At 31.4% G+C, this 27,195-nt stretch overlaps 4 protein-coding genes and 1 long non-coding RNA gene across 11 annotated transcripts in view; 4 read left to right on the forward strand and 1 right to left on the reverse strand.

The window, feature by feature from the left end:
* The first annotated feature begins 150 nt into the window (after positions 1-150).
* On the forward strand, positions 151-2,737 carry LOC122634586 (T-complex protein 1 subunit zeta). Its single transcript, XM_043823674.1, has 7 exons — positions 151-384; positions 709-1,300; positions 1,372-1,707; positions 1,779-1,844; positions 1,909-2,131; positions 2,215-2,383; positions 2,483-2,737. Exons 1-7 carry the CDS (start codon positions 248-250, stop codon positions 2,553-2,555), a joined length of 1,596 nt encoding a protein of 531 aa, XP_043679609.1. The 5' UTR covers positions 151-247; the 3' UTR covers positions 2,556-2,737.
* Positions 2,738-2,835: 98 nt separating this feature from the next.
* LOC122634582 (neuroblastoma-amplified sequence-like) lies at positions 2,836-10,075 on the reverse strand. The gene is made up of 18 exons (XM_043823668.1): positions 9,842-10,075; positions 9,536-9,764; positions 9,047-9,465; positions 8,595-8,978; positions 8,297-8,507; positions 7,989-8,209; positions 7,558-7,884; positions 7,283-7,488; positions 6,904-7,200; positions 6,491-6,827; positions 6,016-6,422; positions 5,645-5,944; positions 5,265-5,553; positions 4,885-5,193; positions 4,381-4,792; positions 3,446-4,308; positions 3,245-3,373; positions 2,836-3,179 (listed from the first exon to the last, which is right to left on the reverse strand). Exons 1-18 carry the CDS (start codon positions 9,926-9,928, stop codon positions 2,907-2,909), a joined length of 5,700 nt encoding a protein of 1,899 aa, XP_043679603.1. The 5' UTR covers positions 9,929-10,075; the 3' UTR covers positions 2,836-2,906.
* Positions 10,076-10,213: 138 nt separating this feature from the next.
* Positions 10,214-12,085, forward strand: LOC122634590 (probable GDP-L-fucose synthase). Of its 2 annotated transcripts, none has more exons than XM_043823682.1 (7): positions 10,214-10,372; positions 10,460-10,604; positions 10,670-10,784; positions 10,863-10,991; positions 11,066-11,279; positions 11,357-11,494; positions 11,561-12,085. In XM_043823682.1, exons 2-7 carry the CDS (start codon positions 10,468-10,470, stop codon positions 11,794-11,796), a joined length of 969 nt encoding a protein of 322 aa, XP_043679617.1. In that variant the 5' UTR covers positions 10,214-10,372; positions 10,460-10,467; the 3' UTR covers positions 11,797-12,085. The 2 variants fall into 2 exon arrangements, with proteins under 2 accessions (XP_043679617.1, XP_043679616.1); XM_043823681.1 differs by having other exon boundaries at positions 10,215-10,372; positions 10,457-10,604.
* Positions 12,086-12,505: 420 nt separating this feature from the next.
* LOC122634584 (diacylglycerol lipase-alpha) overlaps positions 12,506-27,195 on the forward strand; it is a 31,240-nt gene continuing 16,550 nt past the window's right edge. Inside the window, exons 1-3 of one of the 6 annotated variants that reach the window (XR_006328433.1) lie at positions 12,588-13,533; positions 15,412-15,899; positions 16,869-17,149. Coding sequence is in view for 1 of the 6 variants with exons in the window: in XM_043823672.1 (XP_043679607.1) it covers positions 15,805-15,899 (95 nt within the window). In the remaining 5 variants the exon portion in view is untranslated. Of the gene's footprint in view, positions 13,534-14,730; positions 15,900-16,868; positions 17,150-27,195 lie in introns of those variants that run through there. The other 5 variants (XR_006328431.1, XR_006328429.1, XM_043823672.1 and 2 more) reach the window with 5 other exon arrangements.
* Positions 24,131-25,710, forward strand: LOC122634598. The gene is made up of 3 exons (XR_006328434.1): positions 24,131-24,881; positions 24,978-25,069; positions 25,522-25,710. It is a non-coding gene; the product is annotated as an uncharacterized LOC122634598 (long non-coding RNA).

A 27,195-nucleotide genomic window follows, 5' to 3' on the forward strand; every position in this document is an offset into this window, starting at 1 on the left:
TAATCTGTTAGCGAATAATGGACGAGTTTAGCGAGGCGTATGTTTTCATTGGTTGTTGTAAATGACAGCGCTATCTGCACGTTTTCTTAGTTATTACAATGGATTTCGATTCTATTTCTTAACCTTTTTTATCATAGACTTCAATTAGTTCAACTATATTCACACCGGTAATTTTCTCGAAGTGTTAGTAGCAGTTTTTGGTAAGGGAGTGATTTGTTTCTGTGAATACAAAAGAGATATTTGAAAAATGGCAGCAATTAGTTTATTAAATCCAAAAGCCGAATTCGCCAGAGCAGCGCAAGCACTGGCTGTAAATATATCTGCTGCAAAAGGTATCCAAGAAGTCATGAGGACTAACTTAGGGCCCAAAGGAACCATGAAAATGTATGCGTCTATTCCATCACGTGCTTATTTTGTTATTTTACATGTTATTTATATGATATTTAAATAATTTCGATTAAAAAATTAATAGGCAGTTGTAGTCTTAATAAACTATGTAACATAGATTTTCAATGTATAGACATATAGAATTTTTCATTAATTTCCCTTATATGGTCATGATAGTGTCTTAGTCATTATAAAAGTAACCTAAGATATAACGATAATTATATATTTTTTTTGAGAATGTATAAAAGAAAAATATTATTAAATTAATATTATTGCTATTGTAAGTTTATATGTTAATATCTAAGTGTTTTAATCATTTAGGTTGGTATCTGGAGCTGGAGATATAAAAATAACTAAAGATGGAAATGTATTACTTCATGAAATGCAGATTCAACACCCAACAGCATCTTTAATTGCAAGAGCATCAACTGCTCAAGATGATATAACTGGAGATGGTACAACTAGTACTGTATTAGTTATAGGAGAACTTCTTAAACAAGCAGATCTTTACATCTCGGAAGGCTTACATCCAAGGGTGTTAACAGAAGGCTTTGAATTAGCTCGTGCTAAAACATTAGAGATTTTAGATTCATTAAAAATCCCAATTACTGTTACCAGGGAAAATCTTTTAGAAATAGCAAGGACATCACTTAGAACAAAAGTCCATCCTACTATAGCAGATAAATTGACAGGAATTTGTGTAGATGCAGTATTAGCTATCAGACAGGAAGGAAAAGAAATTGATTTACATATGGTAGAATTAATGGAAATGCAGCATAGGACTGCTATTGATACTACTTTAATTCGTGGTATTGTGACAGATCATGGTTGCAGACATCCAGATATGCCTAAAAGAGTAGAAAATGCATATATTCTTACATGTAATGTCAGTTTAGAATATGAAAAAAGTGAAGTAAGTAAATAAAATGGCAAATATAGTATTTTTATATCTTTAACAATTATATATAATTATTAATATTATAGGTAAACAGTGGATTCTTCTATAAAACAGCTGAAGAAAGAGAAAAATTAGTTGCAGCAGAAAGACACTTCATAGATAATCGTGTTAAAAAAATAATTGAGTTGAAGAAGAAGTTGTGTGATGGAACAAATAAGTCATTTGTTATAATAAATCAAAAGGGTATAGATCCACCATCTTTAGATATGCTTGCAAAAGAAAATATTATGGCTTTACGTCGTGCTAAACGTAGGAATATGGAACGTTTAGCACTTGCATGTGGTGGAATAGCTATGAATTCTGTAGATGACTTGCAGGAGGAACAACTTGGCTGGGCTGGCTTAGTTTATGAACATGTTCTGGTAATTTACTAATAATATTTCTAAATATTTATGAATACTAAGGGGTATACCTAAAAATGAATTTATTTCAGGGAGAAACTAAATACACGTTTATAGAAGATTGTAAAAACCCAAATTCTGTCACAATTCTTCTGAAGGTAAATTTATATTTGTCTATAAAAAATTTCTATATTAATAATGTATAACTATGTCTTGATACAGGGACCAAATAAATACACACTAGAACAATTGAAGGATGCTGTAAGAGATGGATTAAGGGCTATAAAAAATGCTATTGATGATCAAGCTATTATACCTGGAGCTGGTGCTTTTGAAGTAGCTGCTTGTCAAGCACTTCAACAATATAAAGAGAAAGTAAAAGGAAAGCAACGTTTAGGAGTACAGGCTTATGCTGAAGCTTTACTCATTATTCCAAAAACTCTTGGTATATTATATGAAAAACTTCGTCTTTTTTTGTATTATATTATATTAAAAAATTAATATATTTTTATATCTTTATATTGTTAGCTATTAACAGTGGTTTTGATTCTCAAGACACAATTGTAAAATTATTGGAAGAAAGTTCTACTCTAGGAGAAGCAGTTGGTTTAGATGTGACTACTGGAGAGGCTCTAAAACCAGTTGATGCTGGAATTTTTGATAATTATGTCGTGAAAAAACAAATAATTAATTCATGGTAATAGATCAAAATTAATATACTACAAAATATAGCTAGTTTAAATTAAATCAAAACAATTAAATACTTATATGACACATTATTTTTTTTTTTTTACAGCACCATTATTGCAAGTAATCTTCTACTTGTTGATGAAATAATGAGAGCTGGATTATCTTCTTTGAAAGGTTGATAATCTACCAGTGACTTCATAAATTGATTTCCAGCATTAATATAATTATTCCATATTTTAGGTTAATTTGGTTCATCATAATGCTTTTTATACAATTTACAGCGATTAATGTATTGTAAACATTTGGCTTGTCACGTAAACTAATATATATTCAAGTAGAAAAATACAACTCGTTTTTTCTATGTTCTGCTTTTTTTGTATGTTATATAATTACACATATTTAAATATTATAACATGAGTGAAAGAAAATTACATTATTCTAATAAAAAGTCATTTTTTATAACATTTATATATATATATATATATATTATATACAATTAATATTTCAGTATATGCTATTGTAAATGAAAATTATTTTTTCATTAATAACTGAAAACAAGTTCCAAAAGTACTTAAAGATGTAGGTATATTTTTTGCCATACTTATTACACTTAAAGCATGCATCACGTGTTTTTGTTCCATTAATTTTTCTACAAGTATTGTTGTATTTTCTTCAATATATGGCAAAGATCGTTTTATAAAAATATGTTTAATTATTTGTTTGTATATCTCATGATCTGGCTCAAAATAAGAAGTTAAGTTTTTTAAAAAGATTTCTTTTAGCGTTATTAATGAGAGCTTCACCTAAAAAAAGAAATTTAGTTACATAGATTATAAATGTAATTTTTTAATTGATAATTAAAATAAACCTTTTTCTCTTTTTGAAGTATATCTACTGCCTCTTTATGAAATATTGGGTCATTTGTACAAAGACGTATATGAAGACTATGATCTAGAGGAATGTTATCAAGTTCCTGTTTTAGAAATTCCCTGAGTATCTAAAAAAAAAAGTATTAATTATGCAAAAAATAAATTAACTGATACAATACATTGAATCAAATTAAACTCACATTTGTTTCAGATATCATTGTAATGAGATCTTTATACTCTTGTAATACTTGATCTTCATATTTGGCAGTATCTTCAGCTTTGATACACGTACGAACTATTTTAATCATTTGTAATATAGGGTGTACATTAACTGTAGTAAATTCGGACTTATTAAAAGCTGGCCACGTCGACAAAATATTCTTAACTTGTTCGTAATCTTTCATATTTTTTATTTCTGTGTACATTTTCGTGAAAGCTTTAAAACGATCTTCTTCCGTATAAATTTTATCTTCACCTGTAATTTCTCTTTGTGTGATACTATTTACAGTTTCATCTAGATCAGCATCAGAAAAATTGCTCCAATCATCTGTCCATTCATCATCTTTATAATCAAACAATGTAGATGATACTTCATCTTTCATTGAATCTGAACTTAATGTTGTTACTCCATTATTATACTCTATATTTGTTTGTTTGCTTATACTTTTGCTATGTTCAGGAACATTAAATTTTTCATCATTCATATCTTCATCAGAATTTGTTGACAGCGATCTTGTTAGTTTTTTATCATTCATTAAATAGGATTTACAATGCAATAATGCCTTTTGTATGTCACATTCATCACAATTTGTTGCAAGTGTTAGTGCCTTGCTTATTAAACATAATGGATCATACATGTATAATTTTTCAGTATTATTACATAATTGTTTATGAAGTTCTAAAGAATAGTAATATATAACTGTTTCTATGCATAACTCATTTCTTGGTAAATTCATAAAAATAGATAGAATATCTGACATATAAGTTTTATTTAGACTCAGCAAGTATGCTACACTTAGCAACCAATCTTCATGAATAGTATGTTTTGCACATTCTAAAAGCACTAATAAAATAAAAAAAGTACATTAGATATAATAAAATTCATTTTTTTTTTATACTATTGTATAATACTTACAATGATTAATATCATTTACTTCATGGCCATAACAAGAAGCTTCAGTCAATAAACTTATTCTCAATAATGCTCTACATAATTTTAATTTAGTATTTTGAACTTCTAACATAGAATAATTTACGTATTTTGTATCAAGATTACTGGTTCTCTCATTTGTATGTAAAGTTTCATAAAAACAAGAGAAACTTTGAATATTTGTATTTTCATGCTCATTACTTTCATTTTCATTTTGCGTTTCTTTTTGTAACGAATTACTGAAACTAAATTTTAATCTTGATTTCCAAAAATCTGTATTCCCTATATTCTTGATTAATCCATATGTTGAATTTTTCATAATGTTTGCAGAAGTTTTTACAATTTCTGTTGATGTTTCAAATACCTTAGGAATAAATTCTTTTTTTTCTATTTGAGGCTAAAATACAATAAAATAATAGTTTTTATATTATAATTTTTTTTTTTAAATGAATTGTATATTTTTTATAAATGTTAATTCATTCAACTTACTGTAGTCATAGCATCTATAAATTCATCTTCACTTTCAATCTCATCAAGATCTTCAGATATATCATTGGGCATCCACAATTGTAAATTTTCATGCAATATTTGCACTTCAATTAAATGCACGCATTCCAAAGCTTTGATTAATATATCATTAGGTCCATTATTTATAGCAAACCATAAACATTTCCTACGAGTTTGTAAATCTCGAAAATTTTCAGAACATCCTAGTTCAAATACCACTGTCCATATAGGAATATAATTAATTTGCATCAGTTGTTGGCAAGTAGATGCACAAGTGTTATAGTCGTGGACCTATAAATGAAATTTGTTTGTAACACATATGTTATAAACAGTGTAGAAAATTTCTTAATAATAAAATGGACCTGTAATGCTTTTTTCGCCACGAGTTCTAAAACTTTTCCTTCGCGCAATCTAGTACTATTTTTTTCAATATGTAAATAATTTGCTAACATTAATAATCGTTGACGACTTTTATAAGCATCTTCACGTTTATTTAAACAATCTTCTATTAATTTTAATTTATCTTGCGTGGATCTTACTTGAAGTGGTAGTATATCTACATTAAATTCGTTCAAAATTTGAAGTGAACTAATCAAATCATATTCTTCTCTAATAATATAATTATCATCAAGAATCAAGTGCAAGCAAGTCCTGAAATCATTAATGCATTTATTTAAAGAATATATAAATACTATTCCTATAATAAATTATTTTTATTATTATAGTAAAAATAAACATTTACTTGGCTAATTCCATATTTGGATCAGTAAGACTTTTGGAGCTGTTGAAATATTCTTTACTAGCTTCTATTATAAGATTGACAGCTTTATTGTATGAAACTTTCAATAAGGATTCCTCTTTTTTTCTTGTTTCTATCAATGTAACACAAGTTTGAATATTAGATTTATCTCCTGACATTAATCTAGCAGATACACAAATTTCAAAACATATTTCAATATCAATACATGTAAATAACATGCCACGAATTTCTAACATTTGATTCAATAATTGAGCCCATTGTTTTTCATCTGGATGTGGCATTCTGCAAAATTATAATAACAAATTATTCTTATCACATCTTAAAATTGATTATAGAAAACATAGTATACTTACGATTTGTTCAAACTTCTTGCCATTTGGTTTAATAGTAATTTCACATCTTCAGGATTGTTTTTATTATTGTGCAAATAATTTATTGTTGTTTTAACTCCATATTTATTTAAAATTTTCATACCTTCGAGTTCTTTATCGAGTTCTTCAAACGAACTGTCATATTTTCCTTTACGATACTGATCTTTTGATATAGTATCTAAGATATATTTTGCTTTTTGATACATATTTAAATCATTGCATGCATATATGCAATCTAAAGCTATGGTTACAACATCTTTCATTACTAACATTATATCTGTTTCACCAAATTGTTTTAAATATTCAAAAAATTTAACAGGTAATCTAAGGTCGTCCTTACTTATACAGACCAAGTAATTATGTAGTAAATTTTCTTCAGAATTTTTCTCCTTGAAATTTATAAAAAATAATTAGAACGTTAGAAAAAATATAATTTTAGAATAATGTTATTACATACAGAATACTTATTCCTTCTCTTTATAAATGGTAGTATAAGATTTTGTACATTATTGACAAAATTATTTTCTTCTGATCCTGTCATTAGTAATTTAATCTTTTCTAGATTATTTAATTTCTCTAATTTATCCAATGACATATCGTCCAGATAAACTTTATAAACTAGATCATCCAATGTTTCCAAATCTATTAACAAATCTTCTAAATTATTAATATTATGCAATTTTCCTATCCTGATTAATTCCAATGCATTGTCTACCATAAAACTAATTTTTTCAATTTCACATGCTCTACATCTATACCATTTTTGTAATAAGTTTGGTGTAAGTTGTGCATTTCTAAAAGCATAAATATTAATTGTTATTTGAATGGGTTTAATACATTTATATAAGTAAATGATCGATTAAATCATACTTATATATATCCAATGATGGATCTGTTTCATAAAGTAATTGAGATTGATCATCCTGTATGAAGTTAATTACTTCATCAAAAATATTTCTCTCAGACCAATCTTTTTGACGTAATTCATATTGATCTGGTAAAAACAGTTGTCCTTCTAAATCACAATGTGGTAGCAGCTTTTGATAATTTGAAGGATTTAATGTTTCTGGGAAAAAACTTATGATAGCTAACCAATGTGGTAACAATATGTTACCATAATAAGCAAACATAATTTCTACTGCTCTACAGTCACTGTCTTTTGCAAATCTGTATATAATGAAATAAATATGTATATCAATTTACTTGAGTTTTCAGATAGAATAAATAGTAATAAATATAAAAAATATACCTAACAGCGTTTTCAATGATGGAAAGCTGTCTAAATTTTTCATAAAAATTTTTATCATATGGGAGAGAAGGTCCAAGAATAATTTCATAAGTAAGTAATTTATCTAAATGATTCAAAAGTGATCTTCTATATTTAATTAAGTCCTTTTGTGCTTCTGATAAGTTATTGACATCGATAGATTCAATGATTTTGTTTATTCTTTGAATCTGCAAATTTTTATAATATTCATAAATTCTTATTCAGTTTTATATTTCTGCGTTTTATATAAAATGTACCTGCTTTAAATTACTTTCTTGATCCAATTTGGCTGCATCATCAAAGGTATCAGCTAATACAAATTTTCCATCATCACATGTACCAATGGCTAATAATGTTTCTAAATTAGCACCTTTTAATCCAAAATTTAATAATTCTCTTGCAGCTTCAATTGTATCTGGTACACGAGTAACACATTCATTTAAAACCCAAGATCTCTTTGTAACTTTACTTAAATGTTCATGAATAGCATTTAATGATAACTTAGATTTTCGCCATTGTGTTTGATATACAAGATCTGTATCTAAATTATATGTATTAGCCAGTACTAAAGCCTCTTCATATTCCTAGAATATAAATAACTATATATAACATATTATATATACATAATAAATATTGCATTTTTTTTCTTTATCATTCTAACATTAGAATTGTTATATTACATAAATACCTCAATATCTATTTTTCTAGTATATAATTCTTCAGGAGTAGTGCTTTTAAGTCCTAAAATTCTATAAGTTCTATATAAAACTTTTGAACGTTTTCTTTTTGGTTGAAATCTTTCCATATCAGTAATTGAATATAAAGTACTTTGTACTAATTCTGTAGTATAATTTAAAATAGTAATAGGTTCTAATTCATCACTTTCTTTTTCACTTTCTGATGATGCTTCTAAAAAAATTAATTTAAATAATTTTATTTCAAAAATTAATTATATAAAATTAAATGTGATATTAATAAGAAATATTAACCACCAACCTAAAAGTTGACCTTCAGTATTAGATTCTCTATTCCGTTTTTTACTTGTTACATAAGATTCACAATCCAAGCATAAGAATCCACGACCTGGACCTAACTCACAAATTTGTGGTTGACCAGCTAAAAATTCTGGACTTGATCCCAATAGATTATTCAGATTTTTGGTTGAACATACTGAAATGGATCCTGTATATCTTGCTATGATAATAGCCTTTAAAAGAGATATACTTTATAAAATCATCTTATAAAATAGCCCATATATATAATTGCATATTGAATGAAAAATATTAAATATTACCTGGTTAGACCACCATCCTATATCTACAGGATGAAATTCTGTGAAACCAGATGGGAACTTTTTAAACTTTATAAGTCCTAATGGATTAGATATATTGAAACCTGGTTGTTCTTGCAATTTCCATTTATTTTGTAATATTAAATTCGGTAATCTCCAAAGTGATACAGATCCATCTGTATGTAAGCATATTAATGATTTATTGTTTGGAGATATTCGTATATTAAATATTATTGATTCTACTCGAAAATATAAAGTAGGTATGATATTCCACAGAGAAAATCTTGATTTAGTCTCAGTATTTTCATTAAAAGTAAATGATAATTGACAATATGGATAATCATTCAGCAATCTCCATGAAGTTAATCCAGTCTCTGATGCTGTAGACTAAGATAAAATAGATGAAGTTTAACAAACATTTCATGCACAAATAATTTTTTATAGTTTAAACTTACTGTCAACTTTTTTGTAATTGCATTACCAGCAACATAAAATAAGGAATGTTTTTCATCATATGCAACTGCATTGACTCCATTTTTATAAAAGTTACAAAAAGAAAATTCATAATTAAAACTAAAGCCATTGGATAAAGATACATGATAAGATTTTAAAAGGCCACTGTATGTAATTAATATAAATTCATAAGACCACTTTTCATTCTTTGTTCTTGGATCAAGAAATATTATAGATGCTATTGCATCTCCAGCTTCCAATATTTCTGGATTTGGTGATATTGTTTTTGGATTTATGTTAAAGATATTATTTCCTAATGAATTATAAAATGATACATATCCATTACTAGATGCTAAAACTAAAATTGTTCCATCTGGACTCCATGTAAGTTTACGCCATTGTGGGAAAGCATCTTTTGGAACTAAAAAATCAAGTATTATTAAGTTCTATATAAATTTCATTGATACTTCATATTACATAAATAAATATACCAGAAGCTTTGCCAATAATTGATTCATCTTTTGCTTTCCGTATTTCTATGACATTTTCTTGCAATACAGCCAACAAACGACCACAATCTCCTACTGCAATTTTCCATGGTAATGTAAGACTAATTTGCTGTGATATACTTTCTGGTAAAGAATATCTATTATTAAGATATCTCAATGCATTCTTTATAGTCCCAGTAGTTGGCAAAATAACAGTATCATTTTTACATTTCTAAAAGAATTATGCAGATAGGCATATCAGTAAAATATAATAACAAAATGTTGAAAATACACTAAATTCTTACTTACTATTAATTCTGGCTCCTGTTTTCGAATAAAGTATTCTAATAGTTCATAGAGAATTGGTTCATTTGAGAAATCATTTGTGTCTTCCATTTTACAAGTAAGAAAATAATCAAACACATTCTGTCAATTCCTCATAAACAAGAAATTGATCATCTGGAATCACTATTGCTGGATCTAGGTGGACAATGATGCACCAACTCAACCGATACGTGAGTCTTGAATTAGTCTCGAAGTTGTAGATGGTAGCACGCTATTTAAGGAACTAGAGCGTGGCATCTATATCATAAATGTCGGTATTGAACGCCATCTGCTTTTTAACATTTAATTGTTTAATTTGTGCTGTTAAGTTGGATATGCATCTTCTTGATATATATGCAACATAACCGTTTAACACGTGCATTTGATAGGATTAAAAGATGCAGTAATTCTAATACAATATTCTACATTCTACAAATTTTTTGTTGACAAATTGGTGATAGCATTTAAAATACTTTATAATTACATTGGATAGAGTATTTGAGAGACAAATCTAATGTAAGATAAGTAGTAGATAATGTAAAAAAATATTCTCTTAATTATTTCTTTTGCTTTATAATTCTCGTTTTTTTTTTTTTTTAGTAGTTATAAATATGTCTAATCATCCAAAAGTTATACTTGTAACTGGTGGGAGTGGATTAGTTGGTACAGCAATTAAAAAAATTATTGAGGAAGATAAAAGACCGGATGAAAAATGGATATTCGTTGGTTCAAAGGATGCAAATTTATGGTATGTAACAATATTGCATTAATATTAAGATTTGAATATTCTTATAACAGGTATAATTGTTGCAGTGATAAAGTTAGTACTATAGAATTATTTGATAAGCATAAACCTACACATGTCATACATTTAGCTGCTATGGTTGGTGGTCTTTTCCATAACATGGCTCACAATTTAGATTTTTTGGTAACTGATTTTATATTTTCAATATCATATTATAATTGTTCAACTATTGAAAATTAAATTATATCATAATATTTATAGAGAAATAACATTCATATGAATGATAACATTCTACAAACTGCTCATGAGACTGGTGTTAATAAAGTTGTTTCGTGTCTTTCAACTTGCATATTTCCAGATAAGACTACATACCCTATTGATGAAACTATGGTAATTTGTATGTAATACAGCTTATTGTTTTTATGTATCTCATTCAATATTCTTATATAACAATAACATTTCAGATTCATAATGGTCCACCACATCCATCAAATTATGGTTATAGTTATGCAAAAAGATTAATAGATATTGCAAACAAAGGATACAATGAACAGTATGGTAGGTTATATACAAGTGTTGTACCATGTAATGTATTTGGACCAAATGACAATTTTCATCCTAGTGCTAGTCATGTTATACCAGGTCTTATAAGAAGATTATATGATCTAATAGAAGATGGTAAAAAAATTAATCTAGAAATTAGTCTAAACATGCTTTTCAAAATATACCTTATATAGATTTTTTATGTTTAACAGGAAATACAGAAGATAAAGTTTTCACAGTATTAGGCTCTGGCAAGCCTTTGAGACAATTTATTTATAGTTTGGATTTGGCAAAATTAATAATTTGGGTTCTCAGAGAATATAATTCTGTAGAGCCAATTATTTTATCAGGTAAATGCAGTTATTTATATCATATTACGTATTATTTTATATCTAATAAAAATGAATGTTTTTCAGTTGATGAATCCCAAGAGATAACGATATCTGAAGTTGTTAATGCAATAGTAAAAGCTTTTAACTATAAAGGTTCAATTCGTAACGATGTTAGTGCTGCAGATGGTCAATATAAGAAGACAGCAAGTAACGCAAAATTACGAAGTTATTTGCCAGATTTTCAATTCACTCCATTTGATCAAGCAATTAAAGAGACGGTCGATTGGTATATAAAAAACCATGATCAAGCTAGGAATTAAATAAACAAACAAATAAGGCTTGATAACATAAGATATATGAATGATGCTGTACAAATTATAAATAAATAATGTACATAATTATACATAATTTGAACACTTTAAGGTAATAGATTCCAAATCTGCAGATGATTAGCTACGTAAAATATGTTAGGATATAACAAATAAATGAAAAAAAAAAAAAAAATAAAAAATATTTTTTTATATAGTTTAGAATAACATAATTTAAAGTGATGTATCTTAAAATATTTTAAAGTATTATAACGCAATAAACGATTGAGAAATTCATGTAGATTTTTTCTTTTTACTAATTTACAATGTTTAGTTCTACTTTCATAACAATGCCATTGGTTCTATAGCTTGTCAGCAAAGAACCCTTCTTGACCGATTTTTGTAGTTACTCGTTAAAGTAAAGGGATAAACGATCATACGCGTGGCAAGACATTAGAGACCGTAACGTACAACGTGTTTGTATGAGCAATCTCTCAAGTGGTTAAGAAAGAAAGATTACTATGAAGATAAAGCTAGAATGTTGGAGACTACTCTTTTCCTTTAACTTTCTATTGTTTCATTGTTATTTATAGAAATAAGTAATAGTTTTCCCTCAGGGAACCTACATCGGTAGGTACGGGCTTAGCGAACCCGGGGACCCGAGCTTTAGGAGGCAAATTTTTGTTCTCAATAGTAACTTTTACACACGAGTTAATATTCGTATCGTAGTATCAAATCGGTACAATTAAACGTAGCTCATTTTCACTTTGTTGTGATAGAATTGATTTACTTACTATAGAATACATTACTTCATTGATAAATCGGTCATAAAAGAACATCATTATTTTCATATAAGGTCAAACCACAAAGAAGACAATAATATCTTTCGAAGGTCTCTCTAGTAAATAGACCTAATAGCAAAAACATTACACTCCAAAAAAACATCCAATCGGAACCTGAAGAAACTTGTTTGTATATCCAAGAATTTCTTTAGAAAAACATTGAAAGAAAATGTATTACAAACGAGCGCTGTCGGGGGTGACTCGTTCCCCACTACCTTACCACCACTCGTCTCTTCCCGAGTGTCATCGGGTACGTTCGCCGCATCGAAGATCACCGCGGTTCGTCAGTCGCGCTTTAGCAGCCTTGTGCGATGTATCGCGGAATTTATAGGGGTAGGAAAGTTAATGCTAGTGGTAATGTGCTCGATGTGACAAAGGCGACGTGTTGTAAGATATGATACGGCACGTGGTGGTGCATTGTTTAATGTTGTTCTAAAAAAGAAAGAAAGAAAATAAAGAAGCTCTCGTAACTATCTTGCATCGTTTATTCGACCTTCGTTCTTTGTCGTTCAGTGTGGTGCTTCCTGTGCATTTTATTTCGAAGAAACGAGATGACTCGGACGCGTGTAAAAATTGGAAGAGGTTTACGGCCGAGGTAGCGCCGGCCTCGCGCGATCGCCAGCCGAAGGGAACAATTTCTTCGATGGTTCGTCGACGATCTTCGACTGAAGATGATTATTCGAAGAAAGATATTAGAAAAAAACGACGACGCGAGTAACACCGGCGTGCCTTCTTCCCTTCTTCGATTACTTCGTGCTGAAACGTCAATGATATTCGTCTGGCGAATTCTACCCCCTTCGTGATACAAGAGTAACGCGATTTACGCATTAAGACAGAAGAAAACAAAAGGGGACTAACTTCCCTATAAAAGAAGAGAATAATCTTACTGTCTACTCTCTTATCGAGTGTAAGTTGAACGATTTTGAAACGTAATGCTAATTTAATTAGATGTCTATCGATCGTCCGTGCGTGCGTGCCTGCGAAATGGCGGTGGAAAGGATCGGATAGGAAAGAACGTGCATATATATATATATATATATATATATATATATTCATAAATCGTTTTGTTGTGTCCTTTTCTCTTTCTACAATCCTTCCATTCTCTCGTTTTCACGCGAATCCGATTTACATGTCGTAGATTTATACTCACACACATAGTCGCGTGCCGACGTACGACCGCATGGCTTTTCAAGTATCTCCTTTCATCGTTATGTTTATACGTTTATGAATTCCGAACAATAGCGAGCTTTTCTTTAGAATTTTTTTTTTAAAGATTTCCTGTCGAGTTCAAAATCGGATCGAAGAAACGTAAGATGATATCATTTATTTTTTGGAACGATCTCTAATTTGTAAAAGTTAAAAGAGAGAAAGAGAGAGAATGATGAACGATCGAGAGTATATCTTGGATGTATTTTGGCACCTCGACGTTTCAACGTTTTCTCGATCTTCTAACATCGGAAGATACTCGATGCGTTGATCTGTAAAAGCTTCTAAAATATAGCATGAAGAGAATTACGTAATAACTTCTATCTATAATTATAACTTTATTAAGTGTATGTTTGTACGAGAAAATGATTATCTTCCACTCGACATGTCTTTGATATAATCGTCTTTATATAAAAAAATGTTTTTGTTTGTTCAATTCTCTCTCTCTCTTTCTCTCTCTCTCTTTTTTCATATCTATTCGTTTGCAACAAGTGCGCGTTCTATTTTCATTTTCCCCGATGTTCTGTTTTGCGGTACTCGATTAATTATTAAGTACTAACTGTTTACGTTTGTAATGTTTTACAAGCCGAATAAATGTACTTTGTTCTTCGATATGTGTACGCGCCGGTGAAATATCCGATAAAGTATTGTTTAAAACATTAAACGTGTTTTGACGCTTTTTGAACTAATTAGATCAAATGTATCATGCCGGTAAGAAATCCTTTCGAAATCTCTTTTCAAAGTTAACACGTTTTATCTTTATTGGAACGATCTCTAAACTTTACCGAATGAAACGCAATATCAATTTCGATAAGTTTACTTTTCCCGAAAAATCTCTGAGAAAGTCCCTTTTCTGGAAGTTATTAAAGATTAGGGATTTTCCTTCTTTTTCGAACGAAATAAAGAAGATTCTAGGATTCTATTATTGAATGCTTTCTATAGTAATTCGCTTGGTATTCACGAAGGGTCGTTGTTCGAGTTTCTGACAGACCACGTTCCTCAACTCCCTAGAAACTTCTCAACTTTCTATCTCATGCTTTTTAAACTTCTATACTTTACCGATTTATCTTAAATAATATACATATTATCGTCTTTCTATTTGCTAATACGATTACTCGAATATTAACAGAATCGATAATTAAATTTTATGTAAATTCGAATTGCAAAAGATTAATCGATATTACGTAAGACTTTTCAAGTTTGGTTCGTAGATAAAAAAAAAAAAAAAAGAAGAAGAAGGGTAAACCACGATGGCTGTTCCATTTATCATACAACGGTCAGTGGAACGTGCGAGTCCCGATAAGTGGATAATCCGTGTAATAGGATTTCGCTTCTTGTTTCCATCGCTGACAGATCTGGAGGGATAGTTATTTCGATAAAATATTTCGCGAATCCACAGGTTTAAGAGTTCATATTCGTAACAGTATTTATGTAATCAGTTGGAACAGTACCGTGTGAAATATATATATTTGACGGATAAGCTTTAAGGAGAATAAAAGAAAAATATAAAAGGATTATATAGAATAGTTTTTGATCGATGCGATACATCGTTCTCTTTATGCTTTCAACTACGTTTTAGCTTCAAGTTGCAATTTCGTGAAAGGTGTTTCGTGTTTCTCGTGGAACGACAAAGGATGGACGAGAAAATCGTCGGTAGAAGGAATCGTCGTACCGTTCGTTATGTTCTTGGTGGTGCGCGACGGCGTGCTCGTCGACGAAGTCATCGACGAAGTCATCGACGAAGAGGCTCCTCCGAGCTTGAATTACTCGAGGACAAGCTGTCCTCTTCTTTCTCATCTTCAGTATCTCCCTTTATACTCTTCTTCGTTGGATCTTCGAGGAAACGCCGAAGGAAGGAAGAAGAATTATCCTCGTCGTTATCCTTCAAGTTCGTCGGCTATTTAGAAGCCCTTCTATCAGGAGGGTCCGTGTGATTGAATGGAAACCGAAGTGAGTAAAAAAAGGAGACGATATGCCTGGCATCGTGGTATTCCGACGACGGTGGAGCGTCGGCAGCGACGATCTCGTTGTACCTGGTGCCTTCCTCTTCATTTTGCATCTTATATGGTAAGTTATAGATTAATCATTCTAAATTTGATTCATCGATATCTCCTATATTCTCCCCTTACGATCAACTCTAAAAGCATTCGTTTTGTTTTTTCGAGGATTTCATTGTTCAGAAAATAAATTTGTCCATATAACGTTTGTTTGATTTATAATGTACGACGTCGACTCACGCCCACAAAAAATCCGGAATTTAAAAGCTATTTGTTCGGGTTTGGCCGAGAAAATGTCATCGAACGATTTAATCGAAGTATATATGAGTTTTTTTTTTTTTTGGGCGCAGAATATTAGCTCCAAATCATGCATCTCAACCAGCCCATTTTTTACTCGCGCAAAACGTCAATTTATATCGGCTTCTTACTTTTTTTTTTTTTCCTTCATATAATACGTAGGACAGCGTCGAAACTTTTCAAGCACGTATACGATCTGCGGGAGAAGGTAACGCTAAATTGCTAGAGGCAAAGATACCTAAGTTGCTTCTTGACCTAGTATGTTTCCCATCTACATTGTTTAGACCATCCTTGAATCTCATAGTTGTGGCAATTCAACTGCCGTCTTGCATTTCGTAGGAATTAATTCCCTCTCTCTCTCTCTCTCTCTCTCTCTCTCTCTCCCTCCCTCTCTCTCTCTCCCCCCTCTTCTCACTCTTAATATATTATATTAAAAGCCATGGAACTCATTTATAAATCGATTCGACATAAGTAATTATTAGGTAAGATCTATTTCTATTTTCAAACGAAAACTACTACGCAGCGAACCAAACAGATAACTGTTGTAACGATAAAATAAATAATTTAATAGTAAAGTGACAAGTATAAAAAAGTGATAAATTCATATTATAGTAATTATTGCAATTAACATTAAAAGAATTTATTATCTCGAAATGCATTTGATGGACATTGAAAATTATGTTACGCTTTTTATAATCTGGAATTATCGATAATTTCATAAAAAATATTATTTTTATTTTAGCCTTATCAAGTGAAAATGATTCGTTACACGAGAGAGATATGAGATGTCATCGTATATATAGTACGATATCATGTCCCTGCAAACATTGTTAACGATCTGTGGGATCGGGAAATCTCCGCGTTTTGTACAATCGGTAATCCACGTATGTTCGAATTCGACGAGGATAGCTTCGGCGGATCGTGACAAAGAACGAGAAATACAATGAGCGAGTGGCAGGAAATTGGCGAGCGTCCATTCCATTTTCGTAGAGCGAGTAATCGGCCGTTTCTCGATATACGATAGTACGTACAATATCATACGGTTCTGCACGAGTCCTTCCTTTGCACCGGTTGACAGCACCGTAAATTAAAACTCGTTCTGGCGAGCATCGTCGATATCTCGACACTCTTAACGAATCTTCCCTTTCTCTTTCTCTTTCTATAATTTTTCCCATTTTCTCAGCTCGTACAATTGTCCGATAGATCGTTGAATTTCTTGTTTTCTATGTATGTTTGTTACTCAGGTTCTCTCATTACGATCGTTAACGATACAAGACGAATCTCCTGTGCTTTCAAACGATCCAAGTCCCGAGACAATAGATAAAGAACGTTCCTTGTAGGATACTACGTATCGATTTCGAATTTCCCGGCATTTAGCCATTACCGTTCTGTCGATCTCGCTTGGTACACACTTAGGAATGGTGGCGTTCGAAGAGACGCAACTTCCGGCTCGAAGGAAGTCTTGGAACATCGTTACGAACAGCACTACGTATACTTCTAAATTATCTCCACGTGGGAGCTCTCGACCTTTTCTTCCTCTCTCTTCCTCTCTCCTCCCGTTGTTATCGCATCAATGGACCGTCAGTCGTGCCGTGAGACTCATCTCGTAAGAGTTTGTATTCTCGTTGCGTTGAGTTGCTTGACCAGTCACGTGTTTCTCTTCTTTTTTTCCTGGTCAAGTAGCCGGACCATTGTTCGAACACGAATTATTGTAATTTGGGTGATGTCATCATTCAATATTCTTTGTTTCGGAAAATTGAGCGACGGCTGACTTGGTCGCATCTTCAGAAACATCATGCCAGGTTTGATCGCATTTGGTAGACGTTGGAAATTCGGCAGCGATGATTTGCTCGTACCATTTTTCATTCTTTTATTTGTTCACTCGGTTCAGTAAGTATAACTAAGTTTTGCTTTATGTATCTTATACGGATCATCCATTTATTACGTTTCGATGTATGATAAATAATTAACACAAGCATCATCCTGAAATTATTCAGATATTTTATTACCAATGCCACTTTGAAGTTACAATTTTCTATCTCGTTTGATAAACGTAAAATATAATTGGAACTTTGCGTCTTGTCCACTGACCCGACATAAATTTGCGTTCGTATCTTATTCGTTGGGTCAACTCTTTGAAAATCTCTATATGGAACGTGACGGACTTTGAGATACTTTGTGTACAAGATCCGACTCTAACTATTAGACAGAGTAATCCCCTCTAATTTAGCGGAAAATCCATTAAATTAATAACGACAACGTCGGCTTATTGATATTCAAACTCCGACACGTACGCTATTTTAGACACGGAGCACGAATTCTATGCTTTCCTGTTGTCCTTTAATTTTATAGGAATAGAAAGATATTGCGGAGATTTTAAACAAATCTGTAAAAAAGAAAACTATATTTCGTGCCTGCGCGTCGATATCAAATTATTTTTAAAAGATATTTATCTATCTCGTTTCACATATGTTAAATTTAATTAAATGTAAAGATTTATATTTACGTAAATATTAAAGAAATATATATCGAGAAGAATGGTACAAACATTTTAAACGTTACTCTTTAAAAACCATTTTTAAAAGTAATATATCATTTTTATGTCGAGTAATAAACTAACATTACGAATGAATTCCCCCATGAAAACTTGTACAAATCATCCGATTGAATTATTTCCCACGTTTTCACGAGTATTCCAAATTTCGCTAAAGAATTCAATTAAATTTTCTGTTCAAAGAGTTAATCTTTAAAGCTTCGAAGCATCAAAACCATGTAAAATTTATGACGTTCATATGCATTTCTATCCGTGTCACAGAGATAATACGCTAATTTTTTTTCCGACATAATTTTTTTTCTCGCATGTTGAATTTCGTTTAAAACAGAAGTTCGATGTTATATCAGTGTTCTCAATCTACATATATGTGTATAGCTTAGTATTATGTAAATGATCTGATAGTATGTAGTCACGTGGAAACATTTCAACGGAAAACATTTTCACATGAAAATCATGCAGGAAGAAATAATGCGTCGAGTATCACGAAAAGAGCTCTAGTAGGAGGGTTACTCCCGTTACGTGCCCAGCAGCAATGTATTGAGCTTTGTGCAGGGAGTGCAATAAGTCTCTATAAAAAGAAAAAAGAAAAAAAAACCAAAGAAAAAGAAAAGAATTTTAGGCTTAGCACCTTGCTTTTGGAAATCGAAGAAAGGTAGCCACGAACGTGCCTCTCGAGGATCAATACGTCATGTGCGGCGGGTGTCGCCGCTTGCTGAATGGTGTCTATACCCTCGCTAGTCATGCTCCCCATGAATCATTTAAGGGGCTTTCCAATATACATATATTTCACACCGACATTTCTTTCTGCACCATTCTATCGTTGCATATATTTCTGATCTTACGCGACTGTACTCCAAAATCATCATACTCATGAATATCATAAGATGTTTTCACGTGTAAATAATATTTCTTATTATATCAATTCTTTCTTTACGAAGAAAACTTTTACGTTTGGAATAATAAATAATATCACGTTCGTGTTCCTCGCGTAAAACTTGGACAAACGTATTTCCGGATATATCTGTTTTGTAGTCTGAATGAAGAGCACATTACACGAGCTTTGAATTTATTTGCGAATTAAAATAAGATCACGTTCTTTGATTGTTAAAATACTCGAATCATCTTCATTCTCTGTATTTTATCTGCGACGTACGTCTGTCTCTCTCTCTCCCTCTCTCTCTTTCTCTCTCTCTCTCTCTCTCTCTCTCTCTCTCTCTCTCTCTCTCTCTCTCCTTCCCTCTTCCTCTCTCCGACAGAGACTGCCTTCATTTTCTAGGAACATTCGCGACGACATGAATGTGCAATTAGAGTAACCATGGTAAAATCGAGACTGTGCATTTGTAATTAACTTCGATCGTATGTGTTAACGTTTACGTTAAAGAATTTCATTTCTTTTTGTTCGTTCGTACGTACGTACGTAACACGGATTTGAAATAAAACTTACTTAGCGCGCTTCTATACTTTTCTCGTACCTTTATTTGTGTTTCTATAAACGACTTCAGTGATAACAAAATTTTTGATCTACTCGGGCAGTTTAATTGTTTAATTTCGAGCTATACCTGGAAAGATGTAACGCTTCGAAACCTTCTTCTAGTTGAAGGAAGGATGACGAATTGATAAAGATTATTTGGATCCTCGAGAATTTTATTCCCGACAGCTATTTTCATAATTCTCAGTCTATTAGAGCTTAGCAAGTTGAAGGAGAAAAGCACGGAGAATCATTATTTACTATCAAGAGATCTTCACTCTAAAATGAGGACGCAAATTACTCCTCGTTGTACCATTTTTCATTCTTCTCTTTTAATTTAATACTTAATACCATAAATTGTCCATGCTGGAATTGATACCGAGTATAATACATTTTATATCGCAGTACTAATTTTAGAATGAACTTTTCTAACAGAAGTAACTATTACAAAAGTAATATGATTATTATCGAGCTGACTATCGCGAAAGGACATTACCTCGTCATGTTTTCATAGAAAGGATATAGAGAATATGAAAAAAGGTTCGTGCAAGACGTAGAATGTTTTCTGTTGCCACGCTTGTTGTGACAATCCGTGAATGTTCGTTGCCACTCAACCGACAGACCTGACACGTAACTCTGCACTGCTGAAAATAGAAATCTACAAATTCTTCTTCTCTTTCAGTCGGCTTATCTGCTTTTCGTTTCGTAATAGTAAAATGATAGAAAATAAAGTCAAAAAAGAAAAATAAAATAAAGAAATTATAGGGTGAACTTATCATAATTTTTTCATTCTTTATGCGGTTAGATTTAAAAGTTTTCCTATAACGTGCTACTAATCTTACGAATTGTGACTCATCCCTGATCATTAACCTATTTTTATGTATCACGTTTGAAAGAGAATTTGCGTCAATGATACATTTTTATATCCTGCTTCCTTCGAAAACTGATTAGAATCTTGAAATTGTTTCCGCCCTTGGTTTCCCCTTTTTACGATATAAAAATGTTCATGATATAAAAAACGAATACTTTAACGTAAGAGCTCGGAAAGTTTCATAAGAAAATTCTTCCATCGTAGCCAGTAAACTTGTATAAGAGCGTTCCAATCTGGTAAGGAAATCACTATCGTTATTATCGATCGTTGTAAATTCAAGAGGTCGGAGGTTTCCTAGTCCCTTTAATCAAGCGAACCTTTAATTCAATGTGGAACCCTATCGTGACAGAGCAGATGCGAAATAAAGATGGTTCCATAAAATCAATCTTGGCAGAGCTCTCGAAAGTGTCGATTGCATATTTGCATTGGTATAGAATTCTTTTGATCAAACATTTGAATAATAATATTACGAAGGGAACGGAAAAAGTAAAATAAAAAAGAAATGAAAAGAAAAAAATAAATAAATAAATAAAATAAAGACGCGAAAAGTAGTCCATTCAAAGTCGTGGTAGCAAAAGTTGCATAAAAAATTAGTATACTATATTGTATGTGTGCGTAGAAGAGAGTGTAGATCGTCTCGCAGAACCAATGCAAATCCACCCACATGACCCTTCGACAGTCCCTTGCTCGGACGAAGTTCGCCATCGAACTTCCCCCTTTTGTTTTGCGACTCATTCGTAGGCGGGGGTAAGCTTGGGGGTTCGCCACGTAGGTTTTGGGGTGCTGGCACCCTACCGTGCTAAATCGTCCTTTGTCTCTCTCCTTCTCTTTTCTACGACGAGAACAACGACGGACGACGAAAGTACCGACGGAATATATCGTTCTCGAATCGTACGATGTTCGATAGATAGCTGACCCTTTTTATTTGTAGCAACTTTCAAAGGAACTTTTCGATATGGAAACTACTTTCTATGTTATTACTTTTTTTTAACGATATCTTTGTACGAAAAAATTTCGATATATAGTTATAAGGAGTATTAAGAAATACCTACAAAGAGATTAGGTGTGTGTGTGTGTGTATATATATATATATATATATATATACTTTGTGATAGAATTTCAATTAATCGTTATACAAAAAATAACTAATAGTAAGTCTTACGATTTCTTATAAACACACTTGAATATTTACTTGGTTAAATAGATTTCTATTCGCGTTAACAATGTCGTGAGAATGGTATAGAAGAGTAGGTAAACGATAAATACATATCTTTATCACGAAATAACGTAATTCCCGAACGATTCTTTGGTTGTTATCCTCGACCTAAAGTTTTATGTTATTCGATGCTTAACGATATCAACGCTCTTATTAACTCTTTTATTAGAATAAATGGTATATAGACACGCATGAAGATCACGCGATGTTCCTTTATGTTGGATTTTCTCTTATTTTTTGTTGGATTTTCTCTTAGAAAATAGTGATACTATCGAATTTTATAATATCATCGTATATTGATTTGTAAGATTGTTGCTTGGTTCATTGTCTGTTTTTTATCCAGGTCTTCTTCGATCCTCGACTTACTTCAATTTCAAGTAGTTCGAGTAAGCAGAACCATTCGAGCAAATTGAAGCGATGGAAGAACGATCGTTATTGTTCTATTCGAGAGAACGTCGGCAATTAATCGTTTTACATAGTAAGATATAGGTATAGATCGTTGACAGCACACTTGATTTATGACTCTTCGTTTCTTCATACCGTCCGTTAATGATGAAATAAGTTCTCTATTTTAATAATAACGAGCGTCGTAATATAAAACGTTAACTATATTTGAAACATAAGTATATTTGATATGCATCCACTTTGCATTCATCGTTTAGTCATAAGCAAAGTGTTCTTCAAGTAAAACAAACTTTCGTGTCCTAACTCGTAACTTAATTCAAGTCTCGACCCAACGACATACACACGGTAAATTGTAGCGGCACGCATTTGACTTGCACTTTCCATTGACATACAAGCGACTATCATCGTATACTACCTATTCTGTGGTTTCATACCACCTATCTCGATATAGATACTTACGTATGTACTATTACAGTCGGTTTATAGTCGACAAACCTCAAACTAATTAATAACTCAAATTGTTAGCTTTGATAGAAGTGCAGTTTGCTCCTAATGAGTCTTCTTTCGTTTGAAAAGTTTTTCTTTGTGTTTGTAATTAATTACCATCAGAACATCGGTGAGAAGCAATATAAGAATAATTAAATAGAATAATTATTTGAAAATATTCAATCTGTTTTTGTAAAAAAATTATTTTGTAATGTTATCTAATTTATCTATTTGTTTAGAAAGAAATATTTCTTGAAACGTATTCAAGTGTGTAGTTAATTGGCTCGCTTCTAGTTGCATTATATGATGTAGATGATTTAGATTGATCACGAACAATAACGAACTATCACGGCGTAATTCGAACCTTTCATATTTGCCATAATAAACACTGGAGGAAGTTTAAATTTTTTACTCACTACTTTTTGAAGTTCTCCGATGGCTCCAAAACACTCGTCCACGTTGTAGGTCGAAATTGAGAAAAATTGATTCGAAATAGGTTGAAAATGAGTCGAGTCGATACGTCTGATAACGCAGGATTGCAATGATGATTCGACAAAAAACTGAAAAGAAGTTTTTATGAAATTTATCGTAAGAAAAAATTATTAATTAAATCGTCGTTAAAAAATTGAAAAAGTAGTGAGAAAAAAAAGTTACTACGTAGGAGGCTCCCCCCTGGAAGGGGGGAGGGGAAAGACCGTTAGGATGCTGATTTTATTTTCGCAAATATTTTTTAAACGCGACGATGCTCCGACTTACGAATATTTATACGTAGAAAACTCGTTTTAAGGAATCGATTGGTATATAGGAAGAGAGTATATGTTAGAAAAAAATGTATTAATTACCAAAAATTAATGAGGACGATACGGATCTCGTTACGAGCTCTGGTGCCGTCCGAACAAAATGACGTATTTATCGAGAAAACCGTTGGACAAATCACACTCCCCCCTCTCCCCTCCCCCTCTCTCCTCCCCTCCCCCTCTCCCCTCCCCCTTCCCCCAACCCGTCGCTCGGTATACCATTTTAAGCACACTGCGCATTAATTCCTACATTATTAAGGAACAAAACTTTCGAGAGCCTGTGCATCAAGTGATATACTAATTTCTGCATTTAATATTAAGAAATAAAATGTAATATAAACTTTGAAAGCATAGAAATCATCAGAATATCTCATTAATCGTTATTCTGTAGATAGATTTTAATTTTTTAATGAATTAAGTAACAAAGAAATTTTCGTTAAACATATTTAGAATCTCACTTTACTTACGTAGTACTCTTCACTATTTTCATTGCGAGCGGAAAAAATGAATAAGTAATGAATTGAATAACGAAAGAATCGATCGTTATAGCTTTATATATCTCTTGTAAATATTCGAGAAACATTAGAATTGTATTTAATTTGTTACTTATACTTTATTTACGTTACCTATATTTATATTTATTGTTACTTATATATCGGTTCGATAGTAATCGAATATCCCGGGAAATGTTCACTCGGCTTGAAGAAGATGAAGTTGAAGCAACGAATGTGACGTGAAATGATAATGTTGGAAAAAAGAAGACTTCGATCTGTATATTTGAACACGACTGACATAAAAATTTTGAAAAGAATTATTGTTATAGTGATGTATATAATTTCCTGAAAAATATTTGTTTTTAAAGCCAAGGTAGGCAATAAAAATGAAATTTTCTCGTTCGCTGCTTATACACAGACATCCAACACATACGCACGAATATCTGGAATTGAGCTCGGCGATCGTAAGCATTCATAGAAATTTGATACGTTTTACTTCTCGAAGCATGATCTTATATGTATATAAATTCTTGGAAGAGAAACTTATTATTTTCATATAGGTTAGAACGTAATATATCCTCTTATTCCCGAAAACAAATATGAAAACATCGTCCCGTTAAAAATGGATAATACAATGGATAACTGTTAGCTCGTAAGTTTTTATTATAGTATTTATATATGTATATAACATCGTCTTAAAGATTTCATATGAAATTTTAATATTTTTTAGAATCGTTCACATCTATCTACACAGCGTATCAAAAAATTATTCGTTTGTTGTTTACGTGTAGTAAACAATTAATAGCTACTTTCTTCCGTGCTGTCGTAGGTAAAATGCATAACGTTTTATTGAATTTAATTCAGACAATTTGTTATTATAATCAAAGATATAGCACATGGTATATCCACAGAGACAAATATGTAAATTATGTAAAAGGAGATATCGTGTGCCATCTCGAAATTATCATTAGACTTGTACTAAATTAAAATAGTCATTTAATTGGAAGTCGATAATGCAGATTCATTTTCACAAAGAAGAGAACATTATCGACATAGATCTGCTAGGATCATTTTTATAGCTTATTCTTCCTTTTTTGTCTTTAGATATTCGATACATCAATTCACCATTGTACGGAATAATCGAATTAGGATCGAGTTGGTGGAAAATTTAAACCAAACGGACGCGATATCGTTATATGGCTGCATCCAGGGGGCAACTGTTCGAGTCAATGACTCGTTTAGGTTAAATTTAGAATATCCCTATTTTATTTCTTAAATAATTAATGTTTTTTTTTTTTTTTTTTTTTTTTTTTCTATAAAATAATCTTTTTTTCATACTTCTTTCTATTAGATCTAAAACGATTGAATTAAATTTCTTTATTGAATTCCAAACGAAGAATATGATGTAGAATTTTGTTATTTACGAAACTAGTCGGAGAACTAAAGCGTATCGACGTTTTAAAACAAGAGCGAATTTATACATTATTCATATAAAAGTCTATTTCAAGCGTAAAACTTTTCAAATCTAGTCTGTGTATATATGGGTATATATGTATTTAACTCTCTTGATATCCTAAGTGAAATATTTTGTGAGAGTTGAAATTAAATGGAAGTAAGTGAACGTTATATTTATTCGACGTTTTTTCAATTGGTCCAAATCTGATAATGTAGTCGTTTGATTAAAAAGTTTTACGCTTTTTTTAATCTAAAATATTTTATTCTTTATCTGTTAATAGTAAACGACAGCCATTCAGAATTTTATATATATATATAGTAATATACGATTATCCGACAATAGGAGGTAATGAACTGTAGCTGCCTTTTATCGAGAATTTCGCAGAATTGCAGAGCACGTGCCGTTGTTAGGGAAAAAAGTAGACAGTTTTTCCATTATCTTTAAAGAAAAAAGTAAAAGGAGAGAAAGAAGATAAGGAAAACGCGTTATCATTTACGTCGAGATTGAAAAAGAAACTTTTCTCTGTCTGTGATTTTTGCTTCTTATCTACAAGGATACTTTCATCTATACAGGAAAAGAAATGCGTTGACTTCGAACATTCTTTTAATAGAAAGAAAAAAACGACGGCAACAATAAAAGATTTCCAAGCGATCGATCGAAACGATTCAAATCTTTTTGCTTCTTTTTGTCGATGCATCTCTCTCTCTCTCTCTCTCTCTCTCTCTCTCTCTCTCTTTTCTTTTTCTTCTTTTTATTTTTTTTTGTTGGAGAAAAATTTCACAGACATGTTTGTACATAGGTTTTTCGTTTCTCTTTTCATGAGTGATTCGTCAAAGAAACGCACGTGCTGCTTGGTCATATAGTAGACGAACTCGCTTAAAACACGCATGTATATATATGTATATACTTGTCATGTACACGCGTTCATATAGATAAAGATATTCTTTTTTTCATTCGCGATATACTACCATGCAATATTCCCGTTCTTCAAGGCAGACAACTTCAAATGATACCCGATGTACGAGAAGTAGGAAATGTACAAGCGACAAAAGAGTAACTTCCATCTAGTGCTTTTCAAAAGCTCACGCGTACAAGCTTTTTATTATTTTTTTTTTTTTTAATTCCTCCTCTTATTCTTCTTCTTCGTCTTCGTCAGCATGTCTCTTTCATTTTTTTCTCTATCCCATAAGTTCTAACGTTTCGAGCTTCGAGAATGAGAACGTCTATTATAAAATAAAATATAAATGTCGAAAATCCTCTGTCTGTTATTATGTACGTGAGAGATTGCGTTATGGATAACGCGAGAAACGGAAGTAACGTCA

The sequence above is a fragment of the Vespula pensylvanica genome, chromosome 15, assembly GCF_014466175.1.
Source record: "Vespula pensylvanica isolate Volc-1 chromosome 15, ASM1446617v1, whole genome shotgun sequence".
Lineage (NCBI taxonomy): Eukaryota > Metazoa > Arthropoda > Insecta > Hymenoptera > Vespidae > Vespula > Vespula pensylvanica.

What these genes read in the sequence shown, in the direction of transcription:
- LOC122634586 (XM_043823674.1), top strand. Translation starts at nt 248, where the DNA reads ATGGCAGCAATTAGTTTATTAAATCCAAAAGCCGAATTCGCCAGAGCA. An exon ending in CATTATTCCAAAAACTCTTG is followed by an intron (nt 2,132 to 2,214) that starts GTATATTATATG and finishes TTATATTGTTAG; the next exon opens with CTATTAACAGTGGTTTTGAT. An exon ending in AAACAAATAATTAATTCATG is followed by an intron (nt 2,384 to 2,482) that starts GTAATAGATCAA and finishes TTTTTTTTACAG; the next exon opens with CACCATTATTGCAAGTAATC.
- LOC122634582 (XM_043823668.1), bottom strand. Translation starts at nt 9,928, where the DNA reads ATGGAAGACACAAATGATTTCTCAAATGAACCAATTCTCTATGAACTA. An exon ending in CTAGAAAAATAGATATTGAG is followed by an intron (nt 7,885 to 7,988) that starts GTATTTATGTAA and finishes TTTATATTCTAG; the next exon opens with GAATATGAAGAGGCTTTAGT. An exon ending in TTATAGATGCTATGACTACA is followed by an intron (nt 4,793 to 4,884) that starts GTAAGTTGAATG and finishes ATTGTATTTTAG; the next exon opens with CCTCAAATAGAAAAAAAAGA.
- LOC122634590 (XM_043823682.1), top strand. Translation starts at nt 10,468, where the DNA reads ATGTCTAATCATCCAAAAGTTATACTTGTAACTGGTGGGAGTGGATTA. An exon ending in CTCACAATTTAGATTTTTTG is followed by an intron (nt 10,785 to 10,862) that starts GTAACTGATTTT and finishes TAATATTTATAG; the next exon opens with AGAAATAACATTCATATGAA. An exon ending in ACCCTATTGATGAAACTATG is followed by an intron (nt 10,992 to 11,065) that starts GTAATTTGTATG and finishes ATAACATTTCAG; the next exon opens with ATTCATAATGGTCCACCACA.